This window comes from Stenella coeruleoalba (assembly GCF_951394435.1).
Source record: "Stenella coeruleoalba genome assembly, chromosome: 5".
In the NCBI taxonomy this organism is placed as follows: domain Eukaryota; kingdom Metazoa; phylum Chordata; class Mammalia; order Artiodactyla; family Delphinidae; genus Stenella; species Stenella coeruleoalba.
In genome coordinates, this window is record NC_137150.1 from 99468747 (window position 1) to 99487991 (window position 19245).

Sequence of the window (19245 nt, forward strand, 5' to 3'; positions counted from 1 at the left end):
CTAAAATTTGAACAAAGTAAAATAGGTATAGCTAAAGGGAATGACATTATAAACTACTTTGTTTTGCTTGTTTTAAAAAATTTGAACTAGACCATCAAATGAGAGAGTACCTAATTTCACCTTCCCACTTCACACCCCATCTCTATGCATCATAAAGTCAGTTAATTAAATAATACACAAGAGAGACCTTAATAAGGAAGTTGACATTACAATAATTCAGACAGTACTTGAAAAAGAAAAGCTATAAAAATTTAAAGATGCACTAAGAGGGTATGTAGAGAAAAAGACTGATGCTGTCAGTTTGGATTCATATCATTATATTCCTGAATTTATAGTAAACCTACGCATATCTTACTATGACATTATTCATTGAAATTCTCTCCTGGATATAAACAGCATGCTTTGAAAATGCAATTTAAAGTTAACCAGATAAAAAATGATCCTTTAAATAATTTTTCCTCAGGCTGTAAATTGACTTGGGAGCCACTCTATGCACCCAAACTCCAGGTTTACACAAACATATTTTTCAAACTCTTCTCAAACGCTGTTGTCTCTTCAACAGTATTATAAAAGTCACTTTCATGACATTTATAAATCAGTAATTCAGAATATGGTTTTTGCTGTCTGCTGCTGCTGTCAGGTGCTTCTAGGGTTCTAATCCTGCACCTCCACTCATTGGTTATCAGATTTTGGTAAAGCTACTTAAGTTTCTAAAAAGAGTTATAGTCTTAGCAGAATTAAAAAGATAATTTGTGTAAACTGCTCAGCAGACAGTCTTGCACATGTTACTGGTCATATTACTCCTAATTAAAATCCTCCCATGAATCTTCAATATCTTCATAAAGCGCAATAAGCTTAACATTGCCCAAAGAGCAACTTCGTCTTGTTCTTGGCCCCTGTATATAATTCTCTGCTTTTAGCTCCCACCATTTAATTTTTCATGTCTCCTCACTGTAGTCACACCAAATAGTTGGCTCTTCTTTAAATTTTTCATGCTGTTTCAGGTCTCAGCGCTTTTGCTATTCCTTTATCACCCTTCTTTAAAGAATGAGCCACTGCGTCTCATCCTCCAGACCTTCATGATCTATTCATGCTGAATTAGGGCAGCTTCTCTATGCTCTCATAGCACTCTTTGCATATCTGTCTGGTAGTACATGTCATTCAACCTTGTATTTTTTAATTGAAACTTTAATTTTCCTCCCACAAATCTAGACTATAAATTATGAAAAGGCAGAGGTTGCAGGTCTTATTACTTTTTTATCCCCAGAGACTCACGTAGAGTATGGCACATATTAACTGTCCTATATATTTTTCATTGAATGAATCAATATTATACTGGGTCATTGTAAGTATGGGACCTTTCTGCTAAGGAGTTTCAAAGTACTTATCTTTTACATAACATCTGAAAGAATTTTAGTCCTGAAAGTACAATAAGTTGAAATTTAGAGTTAAAACCAAATACAATATTTAGATCAGAACTTATGTTTTCTTATTAGACTAGATTGCTTTGTCTAAAAGTCCCAGACAAACATAAATGAATTATCTAGATTTAGACCTATGAGTTTGAGAGTACATTTCTGACTTGATGATATAATACTCAAAAATGTCATACTTTTAAAAAGTTAGGTGAATTTCTTCTTCTGTGAAATAAGACACAATAAACACACCCTGGACAAGACAATGATGTGACTCTTCCCTGGACCAAACTTTCCTTGAATTGTGTCCTTGGCTTTGCACCTAGATTAAGTCTTGACATGTGGGCAGGGAAGAAAGCAGTCAATAGGACATAGCAGGGACATTTTTTTGAATATTTTATATTGCTTTTGATTATGGAGTTTTGTGATAACTACATTCCCAATAATTTCGTCTCTAGCTTGAAAAGTCAATAGTGTTCAGTGGGATTACAAACGACTATCACAGATATTAAACATCCAGGTTATAAGTATTCTTTTTATTCCTTTGTTCACTTTCCCTCCTTAAGCTGTATTCCTTCTTAATTAAATATTTCAGTGCTTTTCCACTTTTTAGTTAGATATAGTTGTAACGAAAAAGTTCTTATGGATCAATGTTGTTCATTAACCTAAAAACAACAACAGAACACTCTTTCTGTCATATAGTTAGAAACTCACATAGCTTCACTTTCAGGGAGTGATAAACTGGGGGAATTGTGGCTTAATCAGTGGTCTTACCATTAGCATTTTATAATTCCAATGGAAGGACTTGGCAGGATGGTAGAGTACTGGCCTTGGAAGAAGATAGTCCTTAGTTTCAAATTTTAGCTTAGCTTTCTTACCAGCTGCATGAATCTGACAAGTTGCTCAATTTCCCTAGGCTTCTGATTTCTCATAAGTAAAATTAGGAAAATAATACTGGTCTCATTGGATGTTGAAACGTTTAAAAGAGACAACACATGTAAAATACTGCACATCATTTTTGGCACCTATGAGAATAGGCTCAATAAATGCTAGACATTATTATTGTTATTCATAAATAATTTTTAAAATAAAGTTGCTATTCTTGAATTCTTATGCAAATACAGCTATTTTAACAGTGATGGGAACAGAATTTTTTTTTTTTTTTTTTTTTTTTTTTTTTGCGGTACGCGGGCCTCTCACCATTGTGGCCTCTCCCATTGCGGAGCACAGGCTCCGGACGCGCAGGCTTAGCGAGCAGCATGTGGGATCTTCCCGGATCGGGGCACGAACCCGTGTCCCTTGCATCGGCAGGCGGACTCTCAACCACTGCGCCACCAGGGAAGCCCCAGAATTTTATTATAATTAGGTATTTAGATATTTTTCCATCAAAGTACATAGCAAAAGCCACCTATATCATCCTTACAAAGATAGCAATGTGATGGATTTCTAAAATTGAAAAAATAATTCAATGGTAGAACTGGGTTTAGAATGAACATGACATTTAATGCTATGTTACATGACTTTGGAATGCCTCACTCCCCTCTTCTCCCATTTTAGTTTTCAATGTTGACGCTATGAAATTAATTTGAGTTTCTAATCAAGCCCATGCATCTAATATTTAAACTTATAATGTGCATTTCAGGGGAGTTTGTCTCCTGACCACTGTTTTTATTGATCTAATATAACAAGCCAAAGCTGCATAATTTTGAACTAACTGCTAAAATCATTTGCTCATGGCTTTACTCTCTTCCAAGCATTCATTAGTATCACATTATGATGCCAAGACTGGCGGACAATTAGGCTAACACCACCCAGTGAGACTCTCTGTGTTGTGGCCTGAGTGATGAAAATATTTAACGATAGCACCAAAGCATTAACTGAAACGACTGTATGAGTATTTACATGAACAGAATCCTGCATGATGAGACTATTCAAAATTTGGGACATCAGATTTTCAACCATGAGGTCACATTGGAACCGCACTAAATTAACATCTTATTTTATATCTTTGTGTGAAACTTACTTTCATCTCCTGTTTCAAACTCAAACTTCTGACTGTATCCACTGTACCCTGTTGCAGTCCTCACTCGGATATGAAAAATGTACTTGGTGGCTGGCTTGAGACCTGTGATGATGGCACTGGGGGCCTTGGACCTCGTGGAGGAATAGGAGAGCTGCTGCTCATGGTCCTGGAGACAGAAGAGAAGAGAAGGGGAGTGAAGCAGGGTTATTTTCCTTTACCTTGACACACTGTAAAGTCAAGCTGAGGAATTCTGCTCTCTCAAAAATACTAATTAAGAACTGATGCAAGCATGGTTTTCCATAATTTAGTGCTTCGTTTTTCACCAATTATAATGCATATGATATGGTCTTGATTTGGAAACTTTTTAAGAAAGATGATGATCTTGTATTTTTGGTGATTTGGATTTCTGACCCGACTCTAAGGAATGGTGGTGGCGTGAAGAGCATGTTTACACAGAACGGCAGCTGCATCTTGAATAAAATGGGCACATCAGATCAGACCGGGCCAGCAGCAAGCAAGGAGCAAGGGTGGGAGAGTTCAAGTACCCGCTACTCACTTCTACCCGCAGGTAGTGCCAAAATGCCGGCGCTATCCGTGGGTAGACCTGTGGGTGAAAGGAAAAATAAATTAATTGTTTTTTTAAAGTTTGCGATCTTTTATCCCGAATCAACTGCATTGTTCTGAAACTCAGTGATTCCCCAGTAGTAACACTGAAGTTGAAGCAACTTAAGACATAAAATGATGAAAATTTTCCTTTGAGGGAGAGTTGACTCCTCTGCAAAATACCACAGTTTACTTTGTAAAGATGTACGAGATACATACTGATTGTGAGGTAGATTTTTTTTTAATCAAAAACAAATTTATGGTTACCAAAGGGAAAAGGTGGGGCGGGGGGAGAGGGATAAATCAGGAGTTTGGGATTAACATACATGCACTACTATATATGATAGATAACTAACAAGGACATACTATATAGCACAGGGAACTCTACTCAATATTCTGTGATAACTTTTATGAGAAAAAAAACCTAGAAAGGAATGAATATATGTATAACTGAATCACTTTGCTGAACACTTGAAAGTAACACACATTGTAAATCAACTACACTCCAATAAATTTTTTCTTAAATACACACACACACAAAAAAACAGTACATACTTCTTATTTTCAAAGAACCCTCTGGGAGTATATGTTTCAACTGTGTTGACTTCTTGCCCTCATTTAATGCAGCCAAAAGACCCTGGGCTTGTGTTGCACCATGGAGCCTTTGTCCGGTTTGCTGTTTTTATTTTTTATTTATTTGTTTTTTAACATCTTTATTGGAGTATAATTGCTTTACAATGGTGTGTTAGTTTCTGCTTTATGACAAAGTGAATCAGCTGTACATATACATATATCCCCATATTTCCTTCCTCTTGCGTCTCCCGCCCACCCTCCCTATCCCACCCCTCTAGGTGGTCACAAAGCACCGAGCTGATCTCCCTGTGCTATGTGGCTTCTTCCCACTAGCTATCTATTTTACATTTGGTAGCGTATATATGTCCACGCCGCTCTCTTCTTCCCAGCTTACTCTTCCCCCTCCCTGTGAGGTAGATTTTAAAACGGTCTGCCTGTGAGGGAGCATCAAAGACACAGCACAGTATGAAAGACAGCACACCTCAGAAATCAGCAGGACTGGAGGCTTGGTTCCCAGTCACCCGTGGTTAACTGCCAAACTACCTCTTCTCACTAACAGGAACCACAACTGACTGAATGCCCTCGTCATTCAGGGTCTTTTAAGTGGGCTGTCTTGTCCACCACCTCAGAACAATTTACTTGTGCCTTTAAGAGACTGTCCACAATATGCTGGTAGTGGGAACACATTAAAGTCAATACTGTTTTTGTATAGTGTTATTGTTGAATAACTTTATAATGGTGTTCTACTACGGTATCTGAAAAAAAAATTTTTGTAGGAACAACTCTTCTAAATTCATAGGTCAAATTAGGCTACCAGGCCCTTGAGTTAATTCTCCACTATTCTCATTATAAAATATCTAAAGATAGAGATTCTCAGAGATGGAAGTAACTTTCAAGATCATTAATTAAGTCACTCATTTGATGCTTAAATTCGATCTATAATATTCCCATCAAGATTTCATTTAGCCTTTGCCTGAAAATATCTGTTGTTCAGGAGACCTTCCAGGCAAACGAAGTAACCTACATACATGCAGAATGTATCAAACTGCATTTATTGTCTGGTGATGCTATAAGATTTAGAACTATGAAAATCATTTTCCTTAAGCTACTTTTGAGAAAAAAAATCCTTAAAGATCATTTTAAAACTTTATGGCCTTGTTTGTCAGAACTTTATATGCTACATGGTTATTCTCTGTCTAGCTGAGGAATTGAATTTGTCATCTATACCCCAAATACAACTGTTTATTAAACACAAAGTACAAAGAAAAATGAGTAAACAATAGCAACATTTTAAATAAAAAAGACAAAACAGATAAATTGTAACTTATATTTATCCCTAGGTCATTTGCAGATTAGAAAGTAAATAAATATCTGCCTGTTATAAAATCCAAGAAAATAAATTCTATAAAATCATTGGTGGCAGTAATTATCTGCTAAGGCCCTAAAGAAGAAGCTTTCTAAGATGAAGGCCTTTATAATTAGGGGGTTTAACACCCATATTGTGGAGAAAGAAAGTTTGTGTTCTATTGGAAGAGATAATACTGTTTCTGGTAGAAATTTGTAAAAACTTTTGGATTGTTCATTCTTACATAGAAGAGGAGAATATTCCACCTCTCACAGAATTTTCTGCAACATTAGAGTTATGGGGTATTCTGAGTAGCATTGCACAGTATGAAATTATGATTGAGAGAATTTTTAAATCCTGAAAAAAAGAATTTAGTCTTATCCTTAAAGAGAGGAGATACAGATTGAAAAATTTACTTAGAATGGCACCATAATAATTACACATTATGTCTTTGCTGCTTCACAAAAACATAGCTAAATAGTAATTTATTACTCAGTAAAATTACAGGGGGCAAAGGACTCCTTTTGCAAATAGCTTTTAGCATGTCTGCTGTTATACAGAAGTGTATCTGTAGCTATATTCCTGAAATAAAAATCATTAAGTAGGAAGTATGCTTACATGGTTCCTCAGCCTACAACACAGCAGTGAGGGGGTAGCTGCCTTGCCTCACATCTTGCCTCCTCGGATCATGCCAAGAAAGAGAGCTCAGAGAACAGTCATGCGAATTCCTCCTTCCAGTGCATATCAGCCCCCTCTTCTCCTGGTGTTTCCAAGCTCTTGGGAAACTAAGTTAGCACTTACCCATGAAAAGCATAGGGCACTTACTGTCCCAGAACTTTGGCTAATTGCCTTTCTCCTGACACATCAACTCCAATTCAAAGTAGCTGTCACCAGATAGAGACAGTGTTTTGCTGCAGAGCCATCGAGATCTCTTTATTCATCCATGGGGGCTCAATTCTGAACATGCTTGAATAGGGTATGTGTGAGAGTTTTTCTAGAGTTTGTACCATATGGAATTGCTATTTGCATAATACCTATGTCTTCAACTTTCCTAGGTAATACATTCCATTGTTCATAAAACTATAAGTTTTTTACCCTTGCTAAATCCATAATAAAATCTTCTCATTCTTAATATTATTCATTTTAGTACTTTCTTTTTTTTCTTGATCAAGCTTTCCAGAGGCTTGAACCAACTTTTGGCTTTATCTCTCTATTGTTTCTTTGTTTTCTATTTCATTTAATATCTGCTCTTACTATAAATTATTTTCTTTCTTCTTTTTTGTGTTAATTATATTGTCTTCTAACTTTTTACATTTCATGCTTAACTCACTAATTGTCAGTACACCTTTTCAAATACAATTTAAGTCTACAAATTTCACTCTAAGTACTGCACTACTGTACTTCATAAGTTTTCATGATATATTATCAACCAGTTCTGAGTATTTACTAATTTCCATAAATACACTATTTCTTTTAGTCTTTGTGGCAGATCCAGGATTATTATTTCACACTTTTAAGGGTCAAAACAGGTTGTCAGGCAGTAAATAAATGGCATAAAGTGAAGCTCCAAAGGCATGACCCCATGGGTTGCAAAGTACACTGGACTGTGGATAGGCGAGCACTGGCAGTCTTCTGTACTGAGAAGCATTAGCTCATTGGCTGAACGTGAAACAGTTTTTGCACTACTTCCCCTTGGATAAGCATAAATAATAATATCAATCATGGGACAAATCATTTAATAGCAATGCACTTTAATGTACTGTTATGTATATCATTTCCTAAAATAAACATATACACAATTTCTATTTTATATATTTGTATTCACATATACTGAAAACATAGTTCAGAACTGTAGTGTGAACACAGAGCATTCACTGTCAAACAATATGCATGTATTACTCTCTAGAGATGTAGACTTTTATTTAAGGTTCTCTTCTCAAGGGCAGAGTCTGCAGCTTAGTCTCAGGAATTGCCCCGTCCCAGCTGCTGAGGATCTAGGTTTTCCTGGGAGTCTAATCTTATTGTTACATTGAACCTTTCATTTGCTTAATATACTGACTCTGTGTTTTATCTCTATAGATGTCAACTCTTCATGGTCACTAACAGGGATGTTCTTACTAGAGTCTGGACCCTCTTAGCATTCAATCTGAAAACTAACTTAGTTAAAAGAAATAGGTTCAGGTGTCCAGTCACTATGGCTGCATCTTTCTGCAACCAGAGGTAACATGGTCTGTTATCAACAGAAGGCAGCATGTAAAGAATTCTGGATTAGAATTCTCCTGTCTTGGCTCGATTTTGGTTCTGCTTCTATTATGTACCTTGGTAAATCACCTTCAAGACTTTGATTTGCTCATACAGAAAATTCATTCATTGCACCGATATTCACTGAATGCTCTCTATGGGTATGGTTTTAGGGCTCTATAGTAGATCTGGCTTACATAATCACCAAAGTTCTACGTAAGCAATTATATTCTATAATTTTTGTATGTTAGAAATACAAGTCCGCTCTCTTCTGCTGTGATTGATTCTCATCATGCCTCATCTTAATCTCTTGAGTTTACCATCCCACTTATGGAAGTAGATGCAATAGGCCCACAAAGTGGTCATCTTCTGGCTGGTTTGCTTTCTCTTAAAGTCTTTGGGTCTAGGGGGTTTTCTCTAAGATGTTACCACATTGTTGTATTTTTTAAAAATGTTAAACTAATTGGATTACATATGTGATTAAAAATTATGTTGTAGAGTTTTTTTGTACAGATACATAGATCTAAATATATATCAGCAATCATAAGATAACAACCATGATTTATGCAGTGCCTTACAATTTGCAAGGTGTTTTCACACACATTCTTTATGTAGTACTCATAATAATCTTGTGAAGCAATAAGAACTGGTAATATTTTTAGTCTCACTTAGCATATGATGAAATTGGTGCAGAAAGAATAAGTAACTTACCAAAGCACGTCACATAACTAGTCAATGGCTTCTGTTAAAGTTGTGTTTTTTCACTATCCAATTTAAGCAGATATGTGCAGGGCAAAAATGCTTATAAATTAGACTTTGAGCCAAGGTTATTTTTTTCACACTTTATGTTCTTGATTATCTGATCACTAGAAATAACTTCAAATTTAAGACAGACTGTGAACCAGATAGTAATGATTTGATGGCATTAGAATACTTTTATATAAATAGTTCCTCAGTGGTAGAAACAATTTTCAACATTGAAAATTTCAAAGATAAAATTATTTTCTACTAAGGTTAACACATCCAATCATTCTGCCTTTATTTTTTGTCTATTTTGATATTATGTCATATAGACAGATTCCAGGAAATTCCAAGGGGCTTATAATTCACCCAATCTTCCAAGGAACATAAAATATTCATGTTTGGGGCTTCAGAATAGAATTTTTTGATAAGGTCCAGGAGATTCTTCTAGAATTTTTTATGCATGATGGTACTCTACATGGCTTTATTCACAGAACAGTACTAAGAGGACAGACTAAAAGCGTTGTTGGATTTTCCTTTATCCTTTCAAGTAAGTCATGCCAAGTTTAAGTCATCAGGAATAGGTAAAAGTGCTATTAAAAATTAGCACTCTACTACCACAATCGTTATTTTTTAATTAGCAAGGTTCTAATTAAGCCAATGGTAAAGCTCCTGTTCTACTGGCTAGGAGATTGAAGCTATAGAGTCCTAAGAAAAGAAAAAAGTGGATATTAATAGCTCTGCTAGGGGTCATCTAAGTCATTTTTTTGTCTCTTTTCTCTTTCCATTTTTGTGTCTGTCTTTCTTACCCTGCCTCTCTGTCACACATACAAACACACACACACACAAACACACATTCATCAAACAATTCATGACAGAAGACTGTTGAGATGTCTGCATAATAATCTCTCAAAACTAAACAAATTAAAACCACATTTAGAACATGATTCATTACCTGCAGAAAAATATTTTCCCTGATAAAGCAAGAATTGCACAGCCTAGAAACATAAAGTTTGAAAGGTTATCAAAGAATCCTGTTGCCTAAACAATGGTATTAGCAAACCTGAAAATATTTTACTTGAATGAAAGAAGTTATTTCACATGACCCTAGGAAAAGGAAAGCTTGTGTACTAGATCCTGCCAGAGTTTAACAATTGCTTTCCAAAGAAGAGAGACAATGAATTTGGTGTATTTTATTTTATAGGTCATTATAATAATGAGCCCTACCTGGGCGCAGGTACTTATCATACCCTGGCTGAAAGATTCCTTAAGATTTTTCATATTTTTACTTTGATGCTGCAATCTCCTGATTACTAATGTGAATTCCCAAGTGCTATAGAAGTAGAAATAAATATATTTGTTCCTGGAAAGGACAGGCTTCTCTAAGATCAATATATGGGCATTGTGCTTTGTTCCTCAGTTTGCTTTTGAATTTAATTAGAATGAGTCAATCTCTGAGAGAGTCATGAACTCCTAGTGCACTCCAGTTGTAGGATTGGCAAAATAGAGCATCAGAATGAGCTGTGTGAGCCCAGGAACTGAAGTTATAGCATGTCCATAAAATAGGCATACTTATATAAGAGCTTATAGTCCTAAAAAGTCATCTATTTTCATTCTTGTATCAGCTGCTTTGATTCATCCCAAAGAAGTGTTAATCTATACCTTTTTTTAGAGCTTTTTAGAGAGAGAATCTTATTCTACTCCAGGCAAACCATAAGGTACACAGGTTCTTCCTAATTATCTTACTGAAATTTAAAAACAATAGTTTTTTTAATATGTGGAAAATGTCTCTCCTAATGATTGAGCTATAATAAACCATCATTTTCTCTCTATTAATTATGACTGTCTACCTAGAAATTCGTAGAGGATTAACTGAAAAGATTTAGAACTAATAAATCAGTTAGTTAGCCAACATACAATTATCAGTTGCTTTCCTATACACTAGCAATGACCAGTAAAATTATATTTTAAAATATTCCACATACCATAGCAACAGAAACCTTATAATGCTTAAGTATATGACAAGAAATATGCAAGACCCGTATGAGTAAATCTATAACAGTTTGCTGTATAAAAAAGAAAATCCCTGGTTTTCGTAACTGTAATTCAAAGATCTTTTGTAGAATACTACATAGTAGCAGTAAAAGTAGGAATCTTATTTTTCTTTGTTCTTGAATGGATTAGCTGTTAATGTGGAACTGTTAAATATAATCATGTCTGATTTAGGTTTTTAGTAGATATCTAGGTGAGAACTTTTCTTCCTTTTTCTTACACTGTAATTTTGTTTGTATTTTGTTTTTAAAATGTGAAATGGATTTTGAATGTTATAAAACAATTTATCTGTATTTGCCAAGGTGATTCTATGTTTTTCACCTTAATGTAGTATATACTTGTGAAGAACTATCTTTGCATTCCTAAGATAAACCTTACTTGTTAATACTTGGTTATAATATAGTTCTAAAATTTTTATTGCAATTTTGGATTCAGTTTGATAATATTTCAAATGGAATTTTTATACCTCTCTTTATAAGTGATCTTGGCCTAGAGTTTTCTTGATTTTAACTTTTTTTATTATCAATATCTGGTTATACTATTTGGGTTAAGCTATATTTAAGAGAATGTATTATGAAAATTTTCATTTTTTAATGTTCTGCAATAATTGATATAACATGGTAATTATCTGTTCATTGAAACCTTAATTGAAAGACCATTTCAGAGACAGATATTTGACCATCTTTTAAAATTATTTCATCCTATATTCAGATATTCTTCTTATTCAGTTTTGGTAATCAACAGAAAATTATCCATTACATTTATATAGTACATTTATTGATGTAAATTTACAATTAGGCTTGTCCTATTATTGAAAATCTCTTCCATAAATAACATTTTCCTCCTTCTAGTCAAGCTTGTTTATCAGTCTTCAAAACCACTGGATTTTGATTTTTTAAATCAAATATACTTTTTTTGATTCAGTTTCATTAATTTTTGCTTTTACACTTATTCATTCCTTCTTCCTCATCTTTTTAAGGTTTGGATATATATGTATCTCAATGTCTTTCATTTTAGAATAGTTTATAATTTAAGTCTTTTCCCCTTTAATATGTGTTATTTAAGATAATATTCTAAATTTTCAAATAAATAGATATCGGGGTGAGATGGGGGGATTTTTAAAAAATTTTTAAATTTTGTTGCATGATTTTCAAGGAATGATTCAAAGAATGAAGGAATAATTTTATACTACCTGACTCCTTCCTCTAGTTATTTCAATGCGTATCAATATATATCCCTAAGTAGTCAGCAATTTCCTCAAAAATGTGATATATAGTTGCTTCAAAAAACAAAACAAAACAAAAAAGCAAAGGAATGCTGGATGCATAGTTAGTGTTTAATACATATCTACTGATTGATATTCACAAAGGAATACCTAGCCATCATTTAACACCTTGTGCAGCTATGGTCACATATCATTAGGAACTGGACTACTAGAACTCCTGCTCCAATGTAGGAGCACAAATTGGGATGGCTTCCAGCTCACACTGATTCTCCTGTGACCAGATCTAAATTAGCCCCACAATCAGGAGAAAAGGGGGCTGGTGCCCAACAAAGCTGATTGCCCTGGAGATAAAAGCAAGTGAAAATAATTACGGATTTCTTATCCAATGACACTGAATCCATCACGAAAAATACAGAAAGAGAATTACGTTGAATAACCTCAGCTTTTCTGACTGTTGCCTTCCTGAGTCTAGAACATTCTGCTCTGCCTTGGATTCTACATTTTGACATCCTTAAATAATCATCAGAGTTGGGTTTTGTTGCTGGTAGCCAAAAGAGTTACCTTCTTTTCTCACAATCATTTAAGTACACAAGAGGGAGTTTCTAATTGGGGGAGAGAAGGGGTTAACAAGCTGGTTGGTAGGGTGTTCTAAGTTAGTGGGTAAGGTGTTCTGAATTTTTTTTAAAGTAAAAATTGGCTACTGCTATGACAAAATTACAAATTAAGCATAAGTAAGAAAAATGTAGAAGTAGATATTCTAAGTACACAATTACTTTTTGACTGCACTTTTGGAGAAGTATCATTTAGTATACCACAGCTATAATTTACTATAATCAACTTTTGATTATCCCCAGTAATCCAAAACAGGAGATAACCCTAAATCACTTTTAAATGCATTCATGACTTTTTTTCTTATATTCCTTCCAATGTGTATCTTGTTTCACCTAAAATGAAATTAAATGCACTCCTTGAACATTAAATGTTGAGCAATAGTAGGAGATGGCAGCAAAGTATACCTGATGGGAGCAGTATATTGCTCTAGAATTAAGCATTCATAATTGATTTTCAGAGAACAGATAAGTTACATGTAGATAATTAACTGCTTGAAATTGTGGTTAAATTTACTTTTAGGGAAAATGGCTAGATTATCCCAGTGTGACCTTTACAAAATACTGGTGCTAGAATGAGACCAATGGAGTCCTAGTGGTAGTCAGTTTGTCTATGAAAACTGCAAAGATTATACAATCTCAAAGAGTCAGGCTTGTTGTAAGATAAAAAGCCAAATAACACGTAAAACCCTTTTACAGGCTCCAACAAATGTGTTTAGCATTATTTCTTTCTTTTAGGAGTTATTATCAATAGGTGGTGCATTTAATTTAGGGCAATGATAGACCTATGCCTTGAGGTAATTCTGCAGATGCTGTGAGAGGTCTTTCTAAAAATTTTATAAGTGTTTTGCTTGCCTGTTAACCTCTATATTCTCACGGCTTAATGCAGTGTTTCAAGCATATTGTAACCTCTCATAATTACAATGATACATGATACATCATGATACATTAGCCAAGTATACTGAACAAATATATTAATGAATTAATTGCTCTATATGTTTAGCTTTTAAATTATACATATTGTTATAGCAATTTAAAATTAGTGTGCATAAATGAATGATAATTCAAATGAGAGATGAGAAAAATTGTTTTGCTGGCTTATGGTACTTCCATAATCAAAATGCAATAATATTATGTCATTATAGCTGGCTTGTTTTCTTCAGAACATTGTGGAGAACAGCCAAGATTCTACTTGTCAAAAAATACTTTGCAAAACAATATGCTTGGAAAACCTAAGATTTGTGCTGAAATATCTTTTAATACATATATATTTTAATATTTATTCAGTTTTAACTTTCCCATCTGTCTTTGTGTAACCTACCTTATTGCAGATGGGATATAGATTTTTCCTCCATGCTCTATTACTCTATAAATATTTATAATGGTGTTCAAGTAGAAATTCAATGTTTAAAGCTTGATACCTGTCTCTGAAGAAAGTGTCTCCATCCCAAAATTCCTTAATGATTTTCTTAAAAGTATGTCATAGACAAACAACAACTTTAAATTTATCATTCATTTTTAAGGTTTTGGGTAATTTATAAGAATTTTAAAACCATGTGTAAATTTGGTGATAAGAATAATAACATACAGATAGAAAAAGAAGGGAACATATGTAGAACAAAACATTTTAAAAATTCATATTTACTGAAGTATTGAGGATGAATAAAATTATTTATCTAAAAAGGGAGAAATGAAAAGGAAATTATATTCACTATAAGAATATTTGAGGATTACACTTAATTTAGACATTTTTTAGAAAAGTTTACAAATTACTGCTGATGTCAGTAATTTAGGTCAAGTACTAAAATAGCTATATAAAAGGCTAAAAAACAACTTTTATCATAAAATTAGGGTAAGTTATCAATAAATGCCACTGAGAGGAAAAAAACCACACTAAACATCTTTGGAAACATTACTACACATATGTTGACTTCTTCAAATATAAATGGTATTCCAAATGTCAAACTGAATGTTTTCAAAGTTAAACCATTGGAAAAACATGGCTGAATGGAGTGGCATAAAACTAGAAAGGTAACACATGCATGGTACTTTGATTAATTCTTCCTGAATTGTGGAATGTGGATTAAAAAAATAATAAAGCTGGGAGGTATAACATGTTTTTTAGAAAAGAAAAATATAGAGCAGTTAATTTTTTTCACAATAGTACTAATTGAATTATATGATAGGTAAGAAATATGAAGAATAGTAGAGAACAAGTCTTTGAAAATGAAATAACTAGACAGTAAATGTAGGTGACTGGCCTCCAAAACTGTTTCTTCATTGCTAGATATTCTGACGGAATTAAAGTGAATAATAAGGAAGGTAAGATTTATAGATGAGAATAATAAAGAAGGCAGAATTTCACTAGAGTGAAATTGCCTTAGAATACGAAAAAAAAAAAAACCGCTTTGTAGAAGTGTCCATGGAAAAACAGTTATCTTCTCTGAGTATCATTAAAGGCTTACATTTGTCCAAATTAGCCGCAAAATATGGTGATACAAGAGCTGCTTCTTGCATTGAAAAGGGGCAGAAATTCATTTAAATGTACAAGCATGAGAATGCCTTAGTCTCATTTAGAATAGGAAGAAAACACTTTCTGAAGATTTATTTTTCATTTTTATCTTTCCCATTTAAATGTATGTTGTTGCCATGGTGAAACTTTAATTTTTTTGTTATATTTGTTGATGGGTCTTAATTGTGATCTGATGACAGATATATTTGTTTTGTTCAAAATTGAAACAAAGATATCTATTAAGATTGATGTACCTAGGGGCAAGACAGGAATAAAGACACAGACCTACTAGTGAATGGACTTGAGGATACGAGGAGGGGGAAGGGTAACATGGGATAAAGTGAGAGAGTGGCATAGATATACATACACTACCAAACGTGAAATAGATAGCTAGTGGGAAGCAGCCGCATAGCACAGGGAGATCAGCTCGGTGCTTTGTGACCACCCCTCTAGGTGGGATAGGGAGGGTGGCGGGGAGGGAGACGCAAGAGGGAAGAGATATGGGGACATATGTATATGTATAACTGATTCACTTTGTTATAAAGCAGAAACTAACACACCATTGTAAAGCAATTATACTCCAATAAAGATGTTTAAAAAAAAAGATTGATGTACAAAGCTACAAAGCATAAGTTATGTTTCAAGGAATGCAGTCCCACCTCCTCAAAAGAGAGATTTTAAACCTTCTTTGTAAGTGATATCATCTTGACTTGAAAAGCATCCCATTATACTCTAAATAACTCAGTATTTTCAGTTAATGATCTAAGGCAGTCATTGCCTTTAAATGTCCTCAGAGGACTAGTAATATTAAAATGTGCATCAAATGAATGCCTCAAGATTTATAATAAAATACAATAAATAGGTTTATCAAGATACTGTGACTGGAAACTGAGTAATATCTCATCATTGACAGAAAATAAGTAATATAATATTAATAAACATTGCAGTAATTGACAGCTTCCCACAGATCACACACACACACAGACACACGGTTCTTCTAGTTTCAATGCTGCTGTTTAAAGTCAAAGGAACTTATAAGTGTGTAGATGACTACAGACAGCGTTAAAAGCAAGAAAAGGAATTCAAGGCAAAGCAAACTCATTTTCCAGAAATATTATTTTAATCTGCATCATTATCAAACAATGGATGTATATTATTTATTTACTCCATGTATAAACTAGTTTTGAAATCAAATTAGAAAAAGAAAATTATGATGAAGTAATAAGTTAAATTTAGGGTAAAATAAAGTATAATCTGGACCACAGTGAAGAAGTTCTTTGCTGGTAGTCACAAATGTTGCCCATTTTAAGTATTCATGCAGTTTGTTCTTGGTGGGGGGTAGTGGCGCTAGTAATGGATGCTTTTTCCTTACACATGCAGAAATCTTCTTATTTTCAAGTTTGGGTAATCTGATCTGTATAATTCTATTTTATTTGAAATGACCACATTGGCACAACCCAATGTACAGTCCAGATTCAAAGAACTGAAAAACTTCTTCGTGGAAGTTTTCTTTTCTTTTTTTTGCTGTACTTTTCTAAATTAACTATTTTTTTACCCTACAATATCTCCAGATACAATTATTGAAATAGTTTTAAATTTTTAGAATTTCATACACATTCAAAATTAATAAATTTGCTTTGGCTTAGTACTAAAATATACTTATTTTTAAAATTAGTACAGACTAGAAACAAAGCAGGTAATATAATATTATGTAGGTCTAAAATCAAGTACTACAGCAGATTAAAGATGGTGGCAAATTCTTTTACACCCCTCTCATTGAAAAGTCAGATCTTTGCCGCCCATCCCTTGAATCTGGTCTAGCCTGTAACTGATTTGACCAATAAAGCAGTGTAGAAGTGAGACACTGTAAATTAATTGCCCAGTCTCTAAGAAAACCGGCAATTTCCACTTTTTGCTTGGAGCTCTGAATTGTATGGCTAGCCTGAGACTGTTAAGCTATGTAGAAGACCAAGGTAGCCACTTGGAGGAGCCCTGAAGAGAGAGGAGGTGAGGTGGGAGAGAAGAGAGGGAGGGGGAGGGAGAGGGGATGATGATGAGCTCCTAAGCATGGCCATTCCTCAGGTGTTCCAGCCCCTAGCCTATTTTCTATCATCCCAACTGAGGTCCCAGAAATTGTGGAGCAGAGATGAGCTGCTCCTGATGTGTCCTGTTCAAATTACCTGACCCAGAGATTCACGAGATGTAATACTTATTAGTTGTTATTTTTAAGCCACTACCTTTTGGGGGTAGTTGTGCAGTAACAGGTAACTGGAACAAGCAGATTGACCATTAACTTGCATTTCATAGACCTCTAATACGGATTGATTCTATTTTTTGTCACTAGATTGGGTGATGATATTTTGAAGATTCTGTCTTAACACATGAAACTCAATCAACTTAAACATTCCAATTATCTGATTCTTTGGAAGAGTCAGATAAATTTTAGGCCTGCAACACAGGTTAAATTAGTCAAAACAAATCAATTGAAAGTATAAACAGAACATAATATAGTTAATTTTTTTTTAATGTTAACACTTTCATAGTATTATTTTGCAGGCTCTATAAGCACTCCCAATACCCAGAAAATCCTCAAAGCTTCTCTGTGAAGTAGGTCTTACAAATGACAAGACTGAGATACAGAAAGATCAAGTAAGTTGTCCAAGGTTACTCAATAAATTAGTGATAGAGCTGGGATTTGAATCCAGGGAGTCTAGCTCTGGATTCTGTGCTGTTATTTATTACACTATGTAGCTTCCAATACTAAGTATTGTACTACAGCCACATATCATTAAGAACTTTATATATTATGTTAGAGTTTATATTCCCTTTTTATTAATATATTGACAAACACAGAGGTAAAGATAATCTAGATTCTATATATTACAAATAATTCACAGTCCTAATCATAGTATGAGACTGACGTTCACAATACTTAGTCTAACAAAGGTGTAAATAGCTTGTATTTTGTTGCTATTTCATGGGATTTTGAGTACTCATCAAATCACCTCCTCTTTTTACAAGGTAATAAGGCAAGAGGCTCATTAGGAAGAATAAAACTGTTATTTCTTTTGTCACAAAAATTAAGTATCTAAACTCATCTATGAAGGCAAACTAGAAAGAGTGAGCCAAACTAATTTCCTTTATTTGAACTTTCATTTCAATTTTTCTATCATAGTGAGTTTAGGAGGATATCTATGTTACAGATCAAAAAAACTAAGAGCTTCTCAAGGCTTTATTCTGAGATTACTAATTCTGTTATAATTTCAACAGGATATTCTATATTTACTGGTAAACTGATGACCTTACTAATTAAAGTACTGAGTTGGAATTTAGAGATACAGTGCTGTCTTTCTCTGACTCACAGAGAGATGAATGTAAGCATTTCATAATATTACTGAGCCAGAGCACATTCAGATGAAAAATAAACATAAAAACCTCAGCTTCATCCACCTCACAACATTGTTGTGTTGCATCAAATGAGAATGCATATGAAAGCATATTGTAAACTAGAACGTCCTCTTCATATACAAGATAGAATTGTTATTGTTGCTATTGGTATTATTAAATAGATGTCTATGTAGTTGGTGGAAAAATCTGTCACTTAGGGTAAGACGTAATATTTTAATAATGAATTATATTCTGAGTTAGTAGATGGGAATTGCATTCGTTATTTAGTAAATTAATCACTCAGAACTACAGAAACTTTCATCTTTTAATTCCATGTCAATAAAGTTAGTAGGAAAAATCAGCTGAATGCCCAGAGTCTGATGTTTTATGTAATTAGGGGTGCAGTTGAGATCTATGGGTGAGAATAACACCAATGTCTAGAAATTTCTTCAGATGACAGATCCACCTTTAGAGTTCACTACTTGGGCCTCAAGTTAGTACTTGCATCTGTGAGCATGAC

General features: G+C 34.0%; 1 protein-coding gene across 4 annotated transcripts in view; it reads right to left on the reverse strand.

The window, feature by feature from the left end:
* The window catches only part of EPHA6 (EPH receptor A6), a gene marked incomplete at its 3' end in the record, with an annotated part of 858431 nt that overhangs the window by 305356 nt on the left and 533830 nt on the right, over positions 1-19245 (reverse strand). For 2 of the 4 annotated variants that reach the window (XM_079923297.1, XM_079923296.1), the window contains exon 7: positions 3439-3604. In XM_079923297.1, coding sequence (XP_079779423.1) covers positions 3439-3604 — 166 coding nt within the window. Of the gene's footprint in view, positions 1-3438; positions 3605-3994; positions 4043-19245 lie in introns of those variants that run through there. The other 2 variants (XM_079923295.1, XM_079923299.1) reach the window with 2 other exon arrangements.